Source organism: Musca domestica, unplaced genomic scaffold (assembly GCF_030504385.1).
Source record: "Musca domestica strain aabys unplaced genomic scaffold, Musca_domestica.polishedcontigs.V.1.1 35, whole genome shotgun sequence".
Classification (NCBI taxonomy): domain Eukaryota; kingdom Metazoa; phylum Arthropoda; class Insecta; order Diptera; family Muscidae; genus Musca; species Musca domestica.
In genome coordinates, this window is record NW_026712315.1 from 4,376,303 (window position 1) to 4,398,984 (window position 22,682).

The 22,682-nt window shown below is 35.7% G+C and overlaps 1 protein-coding gene across 6 annotated transcripts in view; it reads right to left on the reverse strand.

The window, feature by feature from the left end:
- The window catches only part of LOC101897359 (probable beta-hexosaminidase fdl), a 177,727-nt gene that overhangs the window by 40,978 nt on the left and 114,067 nt on the right, over positions 1–22,682 (reverse strand). Inside the window, exon 1 of one of the 6 annotated variants that reach the window (XM_059125694.1) lies at positions 10,864–10,998. The exons of the other annotated variants lie outside the window; for them this stretch is intronic. Coding sequence (XP_058981677.1) covers positions 10,864–10,919 — 56 coding nt within the window. The 5' untranslated portion in view covers positions 10,920–10,998. Of the gene's footprint in view, positions 1–10,863; positions 10,999–22,682 lie in introns of those variants that run through there. 6 annotated transcript variants of the gene reach the window in all.

A 22,682-nucleotide genomic window follows, 5' to 3' on the forward strand; every position in this document is an offset into this window, starting at 1 on the left:
ACACCATCACCATGGACGGCGATGGAGTTCTATTGGCCAGCCGAAGGTGCACATTTCCAACTGACCTCTTTGGCAAGTAAACACGATCATTTTGTTTGTTTACAAACTGCTGGACAACGAATGTTTTCTCATCGGAGCGTAGAAAACAAAATTCGGCAGTTCACCACTTTCGCCCAGCGGAGCAACTTTTTAGCTCTTTTGAGTCTATTTTCTTTCTGTTGCGATGTAAGTCTTTGCACTTTTTGGAATTTCAATGGCTCTTGGCTACCTCGAGCTCATTTTTCAATATTTGCCGAATGGAATATTGCGATATATTCAGCTCACGAGCCATTTTTTCGGCCACTGCGACGCGGGTTTCGATCAAGTCGCTTCTTTACTTTTCGAACCATTTCCTGCTGATGTTGTTGTTTTCTTCCGTCGACTCCCTAACATATGTCGGGCTACGATACCAGTACAAACCAAAGATTTATTCACATTAAAATGCTGGAGTGCTCTAACGAGCACGACTTGTGGTTTTCCAGTCAAATATAAAGAAATCACTCTATCTCGCTTGAATTCCATCACGAATAACTTCTTTTCTGGAAAATTCTCACCAAAATGCTTTTGTACGCTTGTAAAAAATATAATGAGCTGTCACTGGGAAAAATTTAACAGCTATCGGACGAGTGGCTTAGAAATGATTGCAGTTTTGATGAAGAATATTTTTGTCTTTGAAATGATGCTTTGTGGGAGATTTTTGCACAAACTCACAAAAAGTATGGCTTTAACCCTAAAATGTATTTTTAATACTCATGAATTCCTGGCGTTTAGATAAGATTTAAACCATTGAAGTGTTCTGGGACCTATAGTAGAATTTTATGACAAATGCATTTGTAAAATATGTTGACTTGCTACGATGTCGTTTACAGGGAGTTTTTAATCATAATTTTAAAAAAGTACCAAAAAGACCCCTTTGCTGTCTCGCTTGAGGGTTAAAATGTGTGACCAGAAGAATTCATGTATTTTTATCTGCAACATTGCCAAAGACACAATATACTTAAAATGCAAGGACTCCAAGGAATTTGAATCGGAAAATCCCAAAAACAAGGTGGAGGATGGAGAACTTGTCCCCTCTATTTGGGTTACTTTGCGATGTAAACCTTGAAAATGCCGATACACGTGCCTTCTTTTTTTAGTTTTACTTTCATAATCAACTGGAGTTTCCCTGCAATTATTTTTGGTGTTGCACTGTGTTATTATTTTAATTATTTACTATAAATTATCAACCATATGCCATGGTTCAAAAAAGGAAACCAGGTCAGCTTATTCTCATTCAAATATGTAACGTATCATATTCAAGTAATCTTGTATTTCTATGGGGGGACACAGTAATTACATGCCTTCTTTACTCTTCTATTATTTTGCTTTCATCGACCCCATCCTAGATTCGTACTTTCAGCCTTTGTTGTGTCATCATTCATCAAGGCTGTGGCATTACTTTTTGTTCGTAATTGAATGAAAAATCGTGTAATTGCAACAAATATTCGGATAACTAAGAAGAAAACAATGTATCTGTGTGTGAGTGTGAGTGTGTGTGCTGAGCACACATACACACTCAAAATTCAATAGAAACTCGTAACATGTCAACATTACATTATCCTGAGAAAATAGAAATGGTTGAAAGGATAACATTTTCGAAATAAAAAAATACGAAGACAGCAGTAAAACCGACTATTCGGTATCCTACAGTGGGGGGACAAACATGAAATCCGCTGCGAGGGCCAAAGGATTCGTAAGCTTCTCCCTTGGCAAAAATTTGAAGTTAGACCTATCTCATTGCCAACATCAAGTGAGGTTGCAGAATAGTACATCTATAACATAGCGTGTAATGTCGTAATCCACTTAGCAACGATGCCCAAATATGGATGTATTGTTGGTAGGACATTTCTTCAATACCGAAGCTTTGTGAATTTCTTATCATCATCATCAGCATGGATGAGTGAGTTCGAGAATTATGCATCTTTCCTTCGAAGGTAGCAGTTTTTTTTAGGCGAATTACTAGGGATGTTCAAACATAAAACGAAATTAAAAAAAATATTTTTAAAAATATTTTTAATATTTTCAATTTCCAGGAGCCATTACAAGCGTGGATTTTTAAAGAATTTTTTAAGGCCCCCCCTAAGCGTGGATTTTTTATAGAATTTTTTTGAGGACCACCGTAAGCGTGGATTTTTTAAAGATTTTTTTTAAGGACCACCCTAAGCGTGGATTTTATAAAGATTTATTAAGGATTTTTTTTAAAAAACTTTTTTAAGGACCACCCTAAGCGTGGATTTTTTAAATAATTTTTTTAAGGACCACTTTAAGCGTGAATTTTTTTTTAATAATTTCTTTAAGGACCACCCTAAGCGTGGATTTTTTAAAGATTTTTTTAAGAACCACCCTAAGCGTGGATTTTTTAAAGATTTTTTTTAAGAACCACCCTAAGCGTGGATTTTTTAAATTATTTTTTTAAGGACCAATTTAAGAGTGGATTTTTTTAATAATTTTTTTAAGGACCACCGTAGGCGTGGATTTTTTAAAGAATTTTTTTAAGGACCATTCTAAGCGTGGATTTTTTAAATTATTTTTTTAAGGACCAATTTAAGAGTGGATTTTTTTTAATAATTTTTTTAAGGACCACCGTAGGCGTGGATTTTTTAAAGAATTTTTTTAATGACCATTCTAAGCGTGGATTTTTTAAAGAATTTTTTAAGGACCACCGTAAGCGTGGATTTTTTAAATAATTTTTTAAAGGACCACTTTAAGCGGGGATTTTTTTTTAATAATTTTTTTTAAGGACCACTTTAAGCGTGGATTATTTAAATTATTTTTTTAAGGACCAATTTAAGAGTGAATTTTTTTAATAATTATTTTAAGGACCACTTTAAGCGTGGATTTATTAAAGAATTTTTTAAGGACCACCGTAAGCGTGGATTTTTTAAAGAATTTTTTTAAGGACCACCGTAAGCGTGGATTTTTTATAGAACTTTTTTAAGGACCACCCTAAGCGTGGATTTTTAAAGAATTTTTTTAAGGACCACCCTAAGCGTGGATTTTTTAAAGAATTTTTTTAAGGACCATCGTAACCCTGGATTTTTTTTAATAGATTTTTTTAAGGACCACCGAAACCCTGGATTTTTTTAATGATTTTTTTTAAGGACCACCCTAAGCGTGGATTTTTTAAAGAATTTTTTTAAGGACCATCGTAACCCTGGATTTTTTTTAATAGATTTTTTTAAGGACCACCGAAACCCTGGATTTTTTTAATGATTTTTTTTTAAGGACCACCCTAAGCGTGGATTTTTTTAAAGAATTTTTTTAAAAGGACTACTTTAATAGTGGAATTTTTAGAAATATTTGCCAAGGTCTACAATGGAAATGATTTAAAAAAAATATATTTTTGGAATCCAAAAAAACTTGGATTTTCTAAATAATATTTTTTCAAGAGCTATCACAGAAGTGGATTAAAAGAAATATTTCTTAGAGATTACTACAGGGGTGGAATTTTTTTAAAGATTTTTTTTACAAGGACTATTTTAATAGCGGAATTTTTAAAAATATTTCCCCAGGTCTACAATGGAAATGATTTAAAATAACAAATATTTTTTCAAGTATTTTTTTTTAAATCCATTTTCCAAAAAAGGGACTATTACAAGCCTGAATTTTCTAAAGAATAATTTTTAAGGGCTATTACAGAAGATTTCTTGAAGATTACTACAGGCGTGGTATTTTTTAAAGAATATTTTTTACAAGGACTATTTTAATAGTGGAATTTTTAAAAATATTTTCCAAGGTCTATAATGGAAATGATTTAAAAAAATATTATTTCAAGGTTTTTTATGGAACTGATTTTCTAAGAAAAAGGACTATTACAAGCTTGAATTTCTAAAGAATATTTTTCCAAGGGCTATACAGAAGATTTCTTAAAGACTTCAAAGACAAGCTTGGATTTGAAAAAAAAAATATTTCTTTAAAGGCTATTAAAAAAAAAACCTCAAGGCCTACAGGGTGAGATGAAAAAACTGCAACCAATTTTAAACTGCTGTCATTTCTGAGCCACTCGTCCGACAGCTGTTAAAATTATTCCAGTGACAGCTCATTATATTGTTTACAAGCGTACAAAAGTATTTTGGTGAGAATTTTCCAGAAAAAAAGTTATTTGTGATGGAATTCAAGCGTGATGGTGTGATTTCTTTATATTTGCCTGGAAAACCACAAGTGGCTATCGTTAGAGCACTCCAGCATTTAAATGTGAATAAATCATTTGTGTCTCGTACCATCGCTCGTTACCGAACAGTGATACTGGTAGCGTAGCCCGACGTCAAGGAAATGGACGGCAGAGAACAGCAACATCAGCAGAAATCGGAATCGAAAAGTAAAGAAGTGACTTGATCGAAACCCGTGTCGCAGTGGCCGAAAACTGGCTCGTGAGCTGAACATATCGCAATATTCCATTCGGCAAATATTGAAAAATGAGCTCGAGGCAAAGCCATTGAAATTCCAAAAAGTGTAAGAACTTACACCGCTACAGAAAGAAAATAGACTCAAAAGAGCTAAAGAGTTGCTCCGCTTTACCGAAAGTGTTGAACTGCCAAATTTGTTTTTCTCCGATGAGAAAACATTCGTTGTCCAGCAGTTCACTTGCCAAAGAGATCAGCTGAACATGTGCACCTTTGGTTAGCCACCAGAACTCAAGCGCCGGCCATGACGATGGTGTGGCCGCCATAGCATAACATCCACCGTGGCATCAGAATAAATGCCGAATATTATCGCGAAAATATTCTGAAGGGTGTATTAAAGCCTTGGGCAACCAAACTTTTTGGCCGCAGGCCTTGGACATTCCGACAGGACTCAGCATCATCGCAATTAGCACGCGCCACCCAAGAATGGTTACAAAATGAGGTTCCTCGCTTCATTTCCAGCGCACAATGGCCACCAAAATTTCCGGATACCAATCCATTGGACTGTTGTGTCTGGAGTATTTTAGAAAGCAAGGTTGGCACTAAAAATTACCAAAGTGGCGAACATCAAGCACTTCGCCGGCAATGGGCCAAAGTATCACAGAGCAATATTCGGTCAGCGTGAGACGGTTTCATTGGCCGTTTGAAGGCCATAATTCATGCCACAGGTGAGCAATTCGAACAAATCTAAACTTATTCTAAAATTTGATGCTATTACCGACATTTGTTTGCTTTTATACAATAAAGTTAAATAAAAATGTAAAAATTATGGCGTTTGACTTTGTTGCAGTTTTTTTATCTCACCCTGTATTACAGAATTGCATTTTAAGCTTGGATTTAAAAAACATACATATTTCTCAAGGATTTAAAAAAAGTTTTTTTTAAAAAATATACATAAATATATATATATATATATATATATATATATATATATATATATATATATATATATATATATATATATATATATATATATATATATATATATATATATATATATATATATATATATATATATATACATATATATATATATATGTATATATATATATATATATATATATATATATATATATATATATATATATATATATATATATATATATATATATAATAATAATTCTTTAAAAAATATTTTTTAAAAAAATCCTGTAACAGTCCTTGAGAAATATTTTTTTATACCCTCCACCATAGTATGGAGGGTATATTAAGTTTGTCATTTCTTTGGTAACACCTCGAAATATACATTTTAGACCCCAAAAAGTATATATATTCTTGATCAGCATAAGATTCTACGTCGATTTATCAATGTTTAAAAATTTATATATATATATATATATATATATATATATATATATATATATATATATATATATATATATATATATATATATATATATATATATATATATATGTGTGTGTGTATTTTAAATCCAACGTGAAAATTCTTCTTGAAAAAATATTTAAAAAAAAAAAATATAAATTAAAAATAAATTTTTAAACATTGATAAATCGACGTAGAATCTTGTGCTGATCAAGAATATATATACTTTTTGGGGTCTAAAATGTATATTTCGAGGTGTTACCAACGAAATGACAAACTTAATATACCCTCCATACTATGGTGGAGGGTATAAAAAAATATTTCTCAAGGACTGTTACAGGATTTTTTTAAAAAATATTTTTTAAAGAATTATTACAGATTGGATGAATTTTTAAAAAATACTTTTTCAGAGACTATTTCAACCTTAGCATTTTTAACAAATATTTTTCCAAGGGCTATTATAAACGTAGATTTAAAACATATTATTTTTTTCAAGGACGATTACCGACGTGGATCTTTTAAAAAATATTTTTAAGGGCTATTATAAGCATGGATTAAAAAAAATATTTCCTAACAACGAGAGAGAATTCTTTGAAAAATACTTCCAAGGACTATTTTAAGCTTGTATCGTTTCAAGGATATGTAGGATATATTCAAGGATATACTATTGCAGGCGTGGATTATTTAAAAAATATTTTATTTTAAGGACTAAAACGGACGTGAAATTTTTTGCAAAAAAAATCAAGGACCAGCGCATATTTTTTAAAGACAATGTTTTTTCAAGGACTATTGTGTGTTTTATCGTAGTAGCAACTTTAAAAAAATATATATGAATTTTTAAAGTAACCACCCCAATGTCCTTTGCCAATATCTTGATTTCCAATGCTAAAAGTAAATATTTGTTAAAAAGGAAAATATTGTAGAGACACAAACACGCTGACATGCAAATACAAACACAGATATCAAGACAAGAAGACAATAAGCACACACTCGCACGCACACACACACACACACACACCTGCAGAAATATACATATATTTGTAGATTCACAACTACTCTGTCAGAGACTAATGAACAATAAATAAATAATGCCTTGACAATAATGACAGCGACGATGATAATGACGTTTGTGATGGAATGTCAGATAACTATGTCTCACCTAAGTGTGATTGGGAGGTATTTTGGGAAAATGGAGAAGGAGAAGGAGGATAGAATTTTTTTTTTGTTTCGCTTTATGCTTCAATGGAATGGTGCTGTGTCACCTCTTTTGCCCTAAAATCTCAATGACAGTTACACACGATATTTTCACTTTTGTCTGGGCCTGAAAATTAATTGCGCTTGTTCGTTAAAGGAAATAATTTGAAAACTAAAATTTAGGTTGAAATTTAGAATAAAAATCTATATTATCAAGGATTATTGGAGGACTTATTGAAACATGGATTATTTCTTAGATATTCTGTGAAGGTATAAAAGAAGGGTGGAATTCTACGCCCTCAGCCACATGGCTACAGAGAGGTAAATATCATTCGATACGGCCACAACGGATCAAATCCGTTTCAGAACATTTAGAGTCTATCCAAGGGTTCGTCCGTCTGTCTGTCTTGCTCGTGAGCAAGATAGCTTTCGAAGAGAGTATCCGAAGAGAGTATCTGAGTCCAAACATGGTATAGCGTAATATTATTTTTTACTTAGAACGAGTTAGGAGATGAGCAAAATCGGTTCTCTCCATCTGGTATATAACCAACACAAGATCTGGTACGAAGATGGTAAATATGGACGCTCCAATTTTGGTAGCTCCAGATCATGAATAATCAAAACGCTCATAAAATGCGAAATAAACATCCGATTATTTTTAAAATTTACACATCCTAATATGTTTACCCTTGCAAGCTCTGGTGTGAAGATGCTACATATCGGCCCACTCCTTATGGAATCACCTCCACAAAGGGCGTGAACATTTTGAATAACTGAAACGATCATAAAATGCAAAATAAGCAATCGATTTTTTTCAAACTTCATACATTCCAATATTCCAATTAACACAAGATCTGGGATGAAGATGGTAAATATCGGCCCACTCCTCATGGTACCTACCCCACAAAGGGGGTCAAAATTTTGAATAACTAAAACGCTCAAAAAAATGCAAAATAAGCAATCGATTTTTTTCAAACTTCACACATTCCGATAGTTCAACCAGTACAAGATCTGGTATGAAGATGGTAAATATCGGCCCACTCCTCATGGTACCTCCCCCACAAAGGGGGTCAAAATTTTGAATAACTAAAACGATCATAAAATCCAAAATAAGTAATCGATTCTTTTCAAACTTCACACATTCCGATAGTTCAACCAGTACAAGATCTGGTATGAAGATAGTAAATATCGGCCTACTCCTTCTGATACCTCCCCCACAAAGGGGGTCAAAATTTTGAATAATCATAACGCTCATAAAATGCGGAATAAGCAGCCTACTCTTTTCAAACTTCACTTATTCCAATATTTCTACCAAAACAAAATCTGGTATGAAGATGGTAAATATCGGCCCACTCCTCATGGTACCTACCCCACAAAGGGGGTCAAAATTTTGAATAACTAAAACGCTCAAAAAAATGCCAAATAAGCAATCGATTCTTTTCAAACTTCACACATTCCGATAGTTCAACCAGTACAAGATCTGGTATGGAGATGATAAATATCGGCCCACTCCTTCTAGTACCTCCCCCACAAAGGGGGTCAAAATTTTGAATAACTAAAACGATCATAAAATCCAAAATAAGTAATCGATTCTTTTCAAACTTCACACATTCCGATAGTTCAACCAGTACAAGATCTGGTATGAAGATAGTAAATATCGGCCCACTCCTTCTAGTACCTCCCCCACAAAGGGGGTCAAAATTTTGAATAACTAAAAGGATCATAAAATGAAAAATAAGCAATCGATTATTTTCAAACTTCACACATTCCCACATTTTTAACCATTACAAGCTCTGGTATGAAGATGGTAAACATCAGCCTACCCCCTACAATATTTAATATTTATGTCTCTCATAACTTGCGATAACTTGAGTCGGACATTGGCTATCAAAAGCGGGAATTCAATTGTTTGCATTGGCTCAACAAACAATAGAAACAAGACGTGTACAGCTATCTCACTCTCTTCCTCTCTCTCTCTCTCTCCCCTCGTTAATATTTCAATGTCAGTTGGCTGAGGAAAAATGCGTGTGAATTTCCAAACATTTTCATTCGGACTGCTTCAGAATGATTCATTCGCGACAATGTCAGTTTGTTAATTGTCTGTTTCTTTGTCTATTCAGTTTTCTCTTCTGTTCCGCTGTGTCTTCGTTCGTGTAAGGGGTTTTGTGTAAACCTAAACTGACTAATTGCCGTCAGCCTATCCATGTGTACGAAGCCGTTGTAAAGAAGTGTAGAAAATGGCTTTAATTACAGAGATTTTTTCTGTAATCCTTTACTTCTTTATGGCCCGGTTTAATTGGCCAGGAATAATTTGTCATGAGGTTTGGACCACTTAGTCATAGCTGAATTTAAGAAATCGAGAAAAAAAATGAATGTTGTGCCAAATGGCCAAAGAAGAATTTTAAAAATCATACAGGGTGAGATGAAAAAACTGCAACCAACTTTCGACTGTTGTCATTTCTAAGCCACTCGTCCGACAGCTGTTAAAAAATTCCAGTGACAGCTCATTATACTGTTTACAAGCGGGCAAAAGCCACAAGTGGGTATCGTTAGAGCACTCCAGCTTTTAAATGGGAATAAATCGTTTGTGTCTCGTATCGTCGCTCGTTACCGGCGTCAATGAAGTGAACGGAAGAAAACAGCAACATCAGCAGAAATGGTTCGAAAAGTAAAGAAGCGACTTGATCGAAACCCGCATCGCAGTGGTCGAAAAATGTCTCGTGAGCTGAACATATCGCAATATTTCATTCGACAAATATTGAAAAATGAGATCGGGTTAAAGTCATTGAAATTCCAAAAAGTGCAAGAATTTACACCGCAACAGAAAGAAAATAAACTCAAAAGAGCTAAAGAGGTTCTTCGCTTGGCCGAAAGTGGTGAACTGCCGAATTTGGTTTTCTCCGCTCCGATGAGAAAACATTCGTTGTCCAGCTGTTTGTAAACAAACAAAATGATCGTGTTTACTTGCCAAAGAGGTTAGCTGAAAATGTGCAAGTTCCACCGCCGGCCATGGCGATGGTGTGGGCCGCCATAAAACTCTCCGCTCGTATTAATGGAACGTGGCATCAGAATAAATGCGAATATTATCGCAAAAAATATTCTGGAAGGTGTATTAAAGCCTTGGGCACGTAAACATTTTGCACGCAGACCTTGGACATTCCAACAGGACTCATCACCATCGCACTCAGCACGCGCCATCCAAGAATTGTTACAAAATGAGGTTCCTCGCTTCATTTCCAGCGCATAATGGCCACAAAAATCTCCGGATACCAATCCGTTGGACTATTGTGTCTGGAGTATTTTGGAAAGCAAGGTTTGCACTAAAAAATACCAAAGTGTCGATCACCTCAAGCAAGTGCGTCGCTTCGTCGGGAATGGGCAAAAATACCACAGAGCAACAATCGGGCAGCTTGTGACGGTTTCATTGGCCGTTTGAAGGCCATAATTCGCGCCAAAGGTGACCAATTCGAAAAAATCTAAACTTATTCTAAAAAGTGATGCTTTTTTCGACATGTTTTGCTTTCATTCAATAAAATTTAAAAAAATTGTAAAAATTATCGCATTTGACTTTGTGGCATTTTTTTATCTCACCCTGTACTGCTCTTTAAAATATGTTTTTGGGCAATCCACCCTAGAATCAATACAAGTTTACCACCTCCCCTTCAAAGTACATGATTTCCAAAATTAGCCTATGTTTGCTGTCACAAGTCATACGCCTCCATGGCACCATGAGGCGTATCATTGCTTTCAGAAATCATACGTTACTGGGACAATTAAAAAATCTCTCTTCTTGTATATATAATTATACAAAAGTATTCAAATAATTGTTGGTAATACCTGAAAAAGCTCTTCTATAAAACTTACCATGGCGAACTTTCCACATAGTTTTTGAGAAACCATAAATGCATCAGGATATTCATATTTGTAGATATTCGTTTTGTTCTAACACTTTAGGATTGTAATACTGTTTGAGGTCATATTTCGTTTTTTTATGTATCACTCACACTGAATAATCATGGTTTCAAAATGAGCTATTAAAACATTATGTATTCAAAATGTTGACCCCTTTGTGTGGGAGATACTAGAAGGTATGGACCGATATCTACCATATTTACAACAGATCTTGTGTTATAAAAACTATTGGGATGTACGACATTTGATGGAAACCGGATGCTTATTTCGCATTTTATGAGCGTCTTAGTTATTCAAATGTTTGACCACTTTGTGAGGGAGGTACCAGTGTGGTAGGTACCAGAAGCAGTGATATCAACCGATATCAACCATCTTTACAACAAATCTTGTGTTAGTGAAGATATTAAAATATGGGAACTTTAGAATAAATTGGATAATTATTTTGGATTTTATGAGCGTTTTAATCATTCAAAATTTTGACCCCTAAAGGATTGAGCCGATATAAACCTTCTTTATATAAGATGACACCATTGTGGGGGAGGTGTTTGATGAAGTGGGCCAATATTTTCAATTTTCGCACCTGACATAGTAATGATACAAATATTAGAATTTGCAAAGTTTGAAGAAAATAAGGTGATCCTTTCGTGTTCTATACGGTAAATTATTTTCGGTGAAAATTTTGAAGTTTTGTGTGGGAGGTACCAGATGGAGTGGACCGATGTTTCCTATCTCCGAATTCAATTCAAGTTTGATAATAATATTATGATGTACGATGTTGTGCTGGTGCACAGACAGACGGGAGATACCCGAAAAATGGACCGATATATCTCATCTTCACACCAGATCTTGTGAGGGTTCAATTACTGGGATGTGTGCAATTTATAGGCAATCGGACTCTTTTTCACATTTTATTAAACCCTCATTTTGGGAAGGGCCGTAACATTTGATACGGCCAAAACGTGCCTCATCGAAAAAACGATTTTCGACTCTAGGTCTTTTTTGACCAAATCCGTTTCAGGACATTTGGAGTCGGTTACACATTATCACGATAATCCAATCCTTCTGGTACCTCCCACACAAAGGGGGTCAAAATTTTGAATATTCACGAAGCTTATAAAACATATCAATATTCTGTCTGGTACATCCCCCACAAAGGGTCAAGGTTTTGAATAACCAAAACGATCATAAAATCCGAAATAAGCATCCAGTTCTCCACAAATTACACACATTACAATATTTTTAATAATCTAAGGTGTGGTGCGAAGAATGAATCTATCGGTCCACTCCTTCTGGTACCTCCCCCACAAACGACAAAAGTTTGAATACCCATGAAGCTCATAAAACGCGAAATTAACATCCGATTTCATTCAGACTAGGCACATCTCAATACGGCATATATATTTGATTTATTAGTGGCTTGCACCTCGTTCGTTTTTTCTCACTCCTTTTCTACCGCCTTTTTTATTTATCCCACCAAAGCCAACCAACATTGTATTGATTATTGGTTATTCTCCACACAGAAGATCTGCAATCACTCTCTACGTATAACGTATGATTATCGTGGGGTAACGTATACGTACCCAAGTCCCCAAGATGATTTTTGCACCCAAGTTCTTTAGAACCAAAGGAGCGGCTCAACTCTTTTTGTTCTTTTTTTATTCCCTTTTTGTTTTCTTTCCATGAAACAGGTGGGATCTCTTCTAAGAAAACACAACAACAAAAACAATGTTGGTCACCCACATGGCTTTTTGGCATTGAAGGCATTTGAAGTACCACACACACGCACGCACACTCAGATAGGAGAATTCTGTAATCAAAAAAAAAAAAACAAAATACCGGGAACTATTTCAATGCAGCCACACGCCGGAGACTCTTCACTTTTCTATCACTTTCACATTTTTTTATTTTTTTCTTAGACGCCTTCAGAGGATTTTGCGTTTCCCGGAATCAACAATGTTTTCGTTTTCGATTTCGTTGTGGCACCTCAGCGCCAAAAAAGGGGGGTCGCAAGACCGAGACCAAGATTGAGACTGAAAAGGAAAACGTGGTGAAACGTGGTGGAAACTCGAGCAGAAATATTATTTATTCGATGGATTCGATGGTTGGCAGGCGGGCGGGCGGGATGACTGGCTGGCATGGCGTGGCGTGGCCTGGCTTTGCCTGACTGCATGTTGTTGATGATGATGATGATGGCTTCAATGTGTTTTCCATGTAAATCCATAAACACGAAGGCTCTTCTTTTATTTCCTCAACACACTACTCCGCACACCCCCGCACTCTTGTTTTGTAAATTTGTGCTGTTTTATGGTTGTATTGCTAGGCCTGCTGTAGGAGAATGTGTGTGTGTGTGTGTGAGCGTGCATAGAAGTTTTTTAATATGTTTGTTTCTAGTTATTGTTGTGTTTACACTTACTTTTCACATGCATTCTCACATAGACACAAATTAACACTCACACACAGCCAACGCGACACGCACCAGCCCACCACCCCCCACATAGCGTACAAATCTGGCCTGGTGTTGAAGGTTCTTTGCCATATAAATATTTTGTTTTTGTTGTTTTCTTTTTTGCATGTTATAAAATGTTAATGACAAGCCAACAACAACAACGACAATAAGGTTCTATCCATTTTCCACAACTACAAACTATCGCTGTTATCCTTCAAATTCACATGAAAACTTCTACACCCAAATAACAACAAAAACAACAAATTTCAATTTGTTGTTGTTTTTTTTTTTTTTTGTAATTTTGGCGTATTCATTTGTGGAAATTAGTTATTTCGTTACTATTGGAAATTTTAGAAAAATTCGTCATAAATAAAGGTATTTCATATCAACAACATAAATAGTCCTCTGAGAGCCCTTTGAAAATAATTTGAAAAAAAAAAATTAGTTTTTTATACCCCCCCCCCTCAAATGGCTGCTGATACCGCCATTTGGTATGGCCAAAGCGTACCTAATCAAAATAACGGAAATAGACCCTAGGTCTCTTTGGCCTAAATCCGTTTCAGAACATTTGGAGTCGATCTAGGGCTTTCTGTCTGTCTGGTGGACTGGTCTGCACAATAACTCTCAACCATGTTCGGTGTTGATGCTATCCCCAAATCTATCGCGTGGCCAAGAGTTGAACTCTTGCTTAACTTTAAATAACCGAAGGGATTTCTGAGGAATTAAATTCACAGCCCAAGAAAAACCAAACTGGCATTGGAGGAAATAATTTCCAAAAATCCAGGTGAAAAATCAACACCACAAACTTGTCATGAAAAATGAGAAAATTTGCCAAGAAAAAAAGATGGCTCAAGGTAAAGTGAATGTAAGAAATAAACCGTTTCAACTTCCTTTTTGGTGGTCTAGAAGAATTATGAAAAGAGTAGATTTAAAGTAAAAACAGAATAAAGAGAAATGATAAAGAGAATGTTAGACATTACAAAAAAAAACAAGACCTGATAAAATTTAAGGGAGGGTTTCAGCTCCATCTTTACCTAAATAATTTTTGAATAAATTTTTAGACGATTTTCAGAGTTCCAGCTCCCTCTTTGCTTAAATAATTTTCAATATTTTTTAGACGATTTTCAGATAAATTCTTATAGATGAGAAGATCCAAAACAACTGGATTAAAAAAAAAAATATTTTCTTTTACAAAAAAAATGTATAAATAAATAAATAAAAAAAATAAAACTATATTCTGGAAGACTGCGACTATCATAAAAAAGCCCCGTAAGAGGTGCGTATGAGTGATAATATTTTTTGGCCACGGTGGGGTATGAGTAACATATTTAGTCCCCGTTACTTAGTCACCTTATTCCAATCATTGCAGGGAAAACCAAAATTTGTAAAATGTGTTGCTTTGAGCCAGTGTCTATTCGAGGATTATTCAAAAGCTATTTTGAGAAGATTTTTGGCAAATTTGATTTTCGTTCGAGGATTTTTGAACAAATGATTAAAAAAAAAATTCCACGACCGTTCACAAACATGAATTTCTTAAAAATATTCGGTAACTTTTTACAAACGTCAATTTTAAAACAAGTAAAAAGTATCGGTCGGGTTTTCCGACAGATGTATACCCTCAACCAATTTTCGATTATTTAAAAATATTTTGACTTCTGTTATGATGTTTAAAATGTTTAGCCCTTTACGTAGTCGGACTTAAATAAATATGATATAAATATTGCGACCTGTTAGGTTAGTACTATAGCGAATTGAATCGGATGTCAATTTCGATTTTTATGAGCTTCATGGATATTCAAAATCTTGACCTTTGTGGGGGAGGTGCCAGAAGGTGTGGTCCTATATATCCCATCTTCACAACGGATCTTTTGTTAAGTTGAAATAATGGGATGTGTGAAATTTTAAGACAATCGGATTCTTACATTTTTGTGCAAACTTTGCAAATCCTAATATTTTTACCAATTCTAGGTCGGTAGCGAACATGGACAATATAGGTCCTCTCCATCAAGTACCTCCCTTATTGATAAAAATCCACATGTTTCGAGCTCAGAATTTTTTTAAAATATTCCAAATTCATTCCCAAGGCTGTGTGTCCTTTGGATATTTGTCTTCAAAAAGCCCTTCCTTCCCCACCATTTTGAAAAATCAAAATTTCCAAATATTTTTACCAATTCTCGGTCGGTAGCGAACATGGATTATCATCTCCTAATCCTACCTCCCTCATTGATAAAAATCCACATTTTTTCGAGCCTCGAATTTTTTGAAAATATTATTTCAAAAATTCATTCCCAAGCCTGCATGCCCTTTCAAACCATTTTTTAAAAGTCAAAATTATTTTGAGTTGAGTTTCCTTTGAAGATACTGTTAAAAAAAATTAAGGTTTTTTGGTTATGCGTGTCCTTTGAAAATATTCTTCTACGAATACCAATTTTATGTCCGAGGATCTTTTAAAAAAATCGTTCCCAATGGATGCGTGTCCTTTGAACATTTTTCTTCTAAACTGCACGTTTTGAAGCTGAGAGTTCTTTTAAACCATATTTTTTCGGATTGAGAATCCTTTCAAACCCTATTTAAAAAATCATAATTTTTTCAAATTGAATGTCCTTTGAAGACAAGGTTTAGAAATTAAAGTTTTTATTGCTGCGAATCTTTTGAAAATATTTTACCACAAATCCCAACCTTAGGTCTGAGGATCTTAAAAAAAATATATCGTTCCCAAGGATGCGTGACCTTTGAAAATTTTTCTTCAAAACTTCAGGTTTTAAAGCTTCCAAACAATTTTTAAAAATCATAATTTTTTGAATTGAGAGTCCTTTTAAACCTTTTTAAAAATTCGTAGTTTTGGGGGTTGAGAGCCTCTTTAAACCATATTTAAACAATCAGGTTTAGAAATTAAAGTTTTCTAGTGCTGCGAATCCTTTGAAAATATTCTTCCACAAATCCCAATTTCAGGTCTGAGGTCAGTTTCAAAAAAAAATCATTTTCCAAGATCGAGTGTCCTGTGAAAACGTTTCTTCAAAAATTCATGTCTTATAGCCGGGACTCCTTTCAAACCATTCATAAAAATCATAAGTTTCGGGTTGAGAGTCCTTTCAAATCATATTTAAACAATCGTAATTTTTTCGGATTGAGTGTTCTTTTGCGGCCACGGTTTAAAAGTTAAGGTTTTTAGTGAAAATATCCATTGAAAATATTCTTCCACAAATCCCAATTCTAAGTCTAAGGATCGTTTCAAAAAATGTAAATGTATCTTAAGGGTGTGTATCCTTTGAAAATGTTTCTACAAAACTTCGTGTTTTAAAGCTGAGAGCCTTTTCAAACAATTTATAAAAAAATTTATAAAAATATAATTTTTCGGATTGAGAGTCCTTTGAAGATACTGCTTAAAAGGGTTGAGGGTTTTAGAGCTGTGAATTCTTTAAAAATACTAGAAGAGATAAAAAACAACTGCAACAAAGTCAAAGTCCTGTTGGAATGTCTATGGTCTGCGGCCAAAATATTTGCGTGCCCAAGGCTTTAATACACCCTCCAGAATATTTTCGCGATAATATTCGACATTTATTCTGATGCTACGGTCGATTAATACGAGCGAAGAGCGACGGCCCACACCATCACCATGGCGCTTGAGTACTGGTGGCCAACCGAAGGTGCCCATTTTCAGCTGACCTCTTTGCCAAGTAAACACGATCTTTTGTTTGTTTACAAACTGCTGGACAACGAATGTTTTCTCATCGGCGAAAACCAAATTCGGCCGTTCACCACTTTCGGCCAAGCCAAGCTACTCTTTAGCTCTTTTTAGTCTATTTTCTTTCTGTTGCGGTGTAAGTTCTTGCACTTTTTGAAAATTTCAATGGCTTCACCCCAATATTTGTCGAATGGAATATTACGATATGTTCAGCTCACGAGCCATTTTTCGGTGACTGCGACGCGGATTTCGATTTCGAACCGTTTCTGCTAATGTTGCTGTTTTCTTCGGTTCACTTCCCTGACATATGTCGGGCTAGTATCACGGTGACGAGCGATGTTACGAGACACAAAAGATTTATTCACATTTAAATGCTGGAGTGCTCTAACGATAGCCAGCCAGCCAGTGGTTTTCCAACCAAATATAAAGAAATCACACTATCTCGCTTGAATTGCATCTCGAATAACTTTTTTCTGGAAAATTCTCACCAAAATGCTTTTGAACGTTTGTAAACAATATAATGAGCTGTCACTGGAAAAATTTTAACAGCTGTCGGACGAGAGGCTTAAAAATTACAGCAGTCTGAAGTTGGTTGCAGATTTTCATCTCACCCTGTATGTTTTAAAAATTCACACTTTCCTAGAGCCAGATGTCCTTTCAAAATATCATCTAAAAAAAACATTTTTGGGAATAAATATCGTTCGAAAACATTATTTCGAAATCCAAATTTAAAATCTACGTTTTCAGATCAGTTCAAAATATTTTTAAATAATACAATTTTTTTAAACAGAAATGAACTTCCAAAATCCTTTGAAAAAAATGCAGCATTTTAAAGCTGAAAGTCCTTTAAAAACATTTTAAAACAATTCTCGTTAATGGTTGCGAGTCCTCAAAAATACCCATGGAATATAACTGAGTCCTTCGACATTAAAATTCAAAAAATCCTCGGTTTTACAGCTCAGAATCCTTGAATGTTATAATTTCATATATGCGTTATTTGGTTAAAAAATATCATTGGGGCTGAGAATCATTTGAAAATATTGCTAAAAAATCTAGTGACTCGAGAGAAAGTGGTCCTTCAGAATTTCAAAATTCTTCAAAGTCCTTCAAAAATTTTATAGAAATTCTTTGAAAATATCTATCATTTTTTTGGGCTAAAAATGTTTTGAAAACATTATTGAAAAAACCCACATTTTGTGTGGGACTGCAAGTTATTTTTTTTTAATAACTTACACTCCTCCGTCTATCACCACCCCCCTTTTTTTCTTTTACACCTGCCATCAAATGACTGTTATGGAAAAATTTCCATGTGTTCTTTGGCCATCACTCAATTTCATTCCATCCCTCAAATGAGACTTCTTGTCTAAAACTACAATCCATCCTCCCTCCCACCACCTCTCATCACATCACTTATTCAATAGTTCACTTTATAATTATCCTGCAGCTGAATAAGGATCATAGGAACACTTTCTCGTGAGAAAATTAAAGTATGTGACCCAGATGTACAAAAAAAAAAAAAAAAAAAACAATGTCCATTCGTCAATTCGTTTCCGAAACCTCGCCACCCTAACCAGAAAGAACCTCAACAGAAATGTTACTCATACGTCATGGACAACAGATATACAATGACATCCGTAGATAAATGCTATGAAGTCATAGTTTGGTGTGTTTTGTTTTTGCCCGAAAATATATCGGATATAAATACTTTCTTAATTGTGGGTTACCGGTATAAAAATACGGCTGGTAAAGAGAGGTGGGAGGAAAGATGGAGAAGCAAAAAGTTAATTGAACAACAATAATTACTTTCTAACAGGTAAAATGTGTCATGGAACTGATGACGTCATTGACAAAAAAAGAACGAATTGGAGTCATCACAAGACCCGTGGAAGGTCTTCGGTTTATAGAAGGCCTGTGGAAGGTCTTTACCGATAAAAGATTTGTGGACGGTTTAAAAAAGACCTGTTTTTTAGAAGGCCTGTGGAGGGTATTCGGTTTATACACCTGTGAAAGGTCTTCGGTCCATAGAAACCCCGAGGAATGTCTTCGGCTCATAGAAGACATGAGGAAGGTCTTCGGTCTCATAGAAACCTGTGGAGGATATTTGGTTTCAAGAAGGTCTGTAGGTAGTATTAGGTTTCTAGATGACTTTGTGGAAGGTTATTTGTCTATAGAAGACCTGAGGAAGAACTTCTGCCTACAGAAGATTAGTGGAAGATCTTCTGCCTATAGAAGATTAGCGGAAGGTCTTCTGTCCATAGAAGATCCGAGAAATAACTTATATCTACAGAAGACCTGTGGAAGACCTTTTGTCTACAGAAGAAGACAAATAAATAGAAGACCTGCGGAAGGTCTTCAGTTTATTGATGACCTGGGGATATTCTTCAGACTGTAGAAGACTAGTGAAAGCTATGGTGCCTACGAAAAATCTCTGGAAGGTCTTCTATCTGCAGAAGACATGTGGAAGGTCTTCGGTCCATGGAATACCTGTAGAGGGTATATAGAGGACCTGGGGTAGGTCTTTAGTAGGTAGAAAAACTGTATTGTGCCTACAGATCATCTGTTGAAGGTCTTCTATCTCCAGAAGACCTATGGAAGGTATTGTATCTACAGAACATATGTGAATGCTCTTCAGTCGTCAAATGACCTGTGGAGGATATTCAGCTTATAGCAGAACTGTCGAAAGTCTTCGATTTGTAGAATACCTGTGGAGGTTATATAGAGGACCTGGGAAAACTCTTCAGTAGGTAGAAGAACTGTGTAAGGTATTATGACTACAGAACATCTGTTGAAGGTCTTCTATCTCCAGAAGACCTATGGAAGGTATTGTATCTACAGAACATATGTGGATGCTCTTCAGTCGTCATATGACCTGTGGAGGATATTCAGCTTATTCAGCAGAACTGTCGAAAGTCTTTGGTTTGTAGAAGACCTGTGGAGGGCATTCGTTATATAGAAATCTGTGGAATGTCATATGTCTATAGAAGACATGTGGAAGGTCTTCTGGTCAGAGAAGATCTGTGGAAGGTCCCCCCTTTGCAGAACACTTGTGGAAGGTCTTCGGTTTGTAGCAAAAGTCTTTTGTCTGCAGAACATGTGGGGAAGGTCTTCTCTCTGCAGAAGATCTATGGAAGTTATTTGGTTTACAGAAGACCTGTGGAGGGTCTTTGGTGTATGGTGCCCTGGCAAAGGTATTGTGTCTACGGAAAATCTGTGGAAGGTCTTCTTTTTGCAAAATATTTGTGAAGGGTCTTTAGTTTAAAGAAGACCTAAGAAAGATCTGTGATTTACAGAAACCCTGTGGCTTATAGACGATCTGTGGAAGTTCTTTTTTCTGAAGAAAAGTATGGAACGCCTACTGTTTGTGGAAGGTCTTCGGCTCATAGAAGACATGTGAAAGTTAGGAAGGCCCTTGGAAGTTTTTCTGTCCGTAAAAGACCTGTGGAAGGTCTTCTATCTGCAGAAGTCTTATGAAAAGTATTCTGTCTACAGAGCAACTGTGGATGCTCTTCAGTCATCGAAAGACCTGTGGAAGGTTTTTAGTTTATAGACCTAATAAAGATCTGTGGTTAATAGAACGCCTGTGGGTTTTTTCTTTTGAAGGCCGCTGGAAGCTTTTCTTTCTGTAAAGCACCCGTGGAAGGTCTTCTATCTACGACAGACCTGTGGAGGGCCTTCATCAAAGACCTGTGGAAGATATTCGGAAAATAGAAGTCCTGTCGAGTCGGTCTTCTGTCGACAGTAGACCTGTGGAAGCTTTTTCTGTCTAAGGAAGGCTCATGGAAGGTCTTCATTCTATGGAATACCTGAGGACTGCTCGCTGTCTTTCCTCAGAACTCTCCTCCCTTCAACTTTTAGCGACAACTCAATGTCGATTGCCATAAAAATAATAAATAATTGAAAAATCTCTAAAGCATTTAACGACAACAACAACAACACTTTTCAGCAACAGAGAAAATAACAACAACAACATCTACGACTTTTTTTTAATAAATTGCAACAATTTGTGAATAAAACCTAGAAAACACACATGCACACACACACCCACTCACACACCAGTAGCCCGTTAGACAAAAACGTTTCAGTAAAGCTCTCTGCACTTATGGTGAATCTGTGCCCCAGCACCGGCAACACCAGCCAACAAGAAAAACAACAGCAATAACAACAATAAATACAAAAACCCAACTTGGACAAAAAAAAACCGAAGGCTTAGAGGTCCTTTTGTTCTAAAAACACCTATCATTTCAGTCGCACATTGCAATAAAAACAAAAACAGACATTGATGCTGTTCATCACGTGGCGTAGCAGCAGCAACAACAACAACAAAGCGCCCCTTGTTAACGGAAATAAATCAGGGACACATGAGGCTCGATACTGACGGCTGCATGCCCGGCAAACAAATGTAGAACTTCAAAAATCTAAGGTTTTTTTTTGCAACGACATATCTGCCAGATATCTGTCCGAGTTCTGTACGATTGTCTAAGATTGGAATTTTACTCTTAGTATAGCATTTGCGAAGAGGTTGAGTTGCTTTATTTTTATTTCGCAAATTACATATCCGCCGTTGTGTGAAAGTATTTTCTTGTGCCACGAAACGTTGACCATTTTGTTTGTTGGGTGGCCAGTCACATGCAACAAGGTATCTAAATAAAAGCATTTACCATTAAATTAAAATATTGCAACCATTACATATGGCCACGATCCTGACGGGAGAGGTTCTCTCCAGAATTGTTGATGAGTGCACCTTTTCTGTCCCTCGAAGCCGAAGCGAAAGCGATATACCAAGTGTGTAGAACCAATAATAGATTCCCTATTTATTTGACACATTCTGTCACAAAACAGTGTAGTCCGCATTCCCATGGAATGACCCATATGTGTATAACACTGCACCCCCTCCTCTATCATTATAACACATTTCTTTGATTGCACTTTTTTCGGTTTCACTTTTGTCCGAGGGGGGTGCTTGGGTATTCCACAGCGACTTTGAGGTGTTTGTTTAGCCGAACAAAACTAGCAAAAAAAAAAGAACTGTAAACGGACTGCTCTCGTTCTATGTTCGGTTTCTGTTCAGACTGTCAGTCAACCAGTCGATGGGTTTTATATCCTTCACCATATAATGGAGGGTATATTAACTTTGTCATTCCGTTTGTAACTCCTCCAAATACTCATGTCAGACCCAACAAAGTGTATATATTCTTGACCAGCGTAAAATTCTAAGTCGATTAAGCCATGTGGGTCTGTCTGACTGTCCGTCTGTCTGATTGTCCGGCTGTCTGTCTGTCTGTCTGTCTGTCTGTCTGCCCGTCTGTCTGTTGTAATCACACTATCTTTCAAACGAATTGAGATAAAGGGCTAAAATTTTGCACACATGTTCATTTTTCCAGTAGGTAGGTTAAGTTCGTAAATGGGCCACGTTGGTCCACGTTTTCATATAGCCCCCATATAACGGTACCTCCATATATTCGGTATTTTGATGATTTTAGCGACATTTTTCATCGGAATTGTTTCAGATTTGGTATTTGAAGTTTGTAATGGATACTACAGCCTCAGGCAGAAAACTGTCTTTGCAGGTCCACGTCTTCGTATAGCCCCCATATAACGATACCGACCGATATTCGGTATTTCGATGATTTTAGCGACATT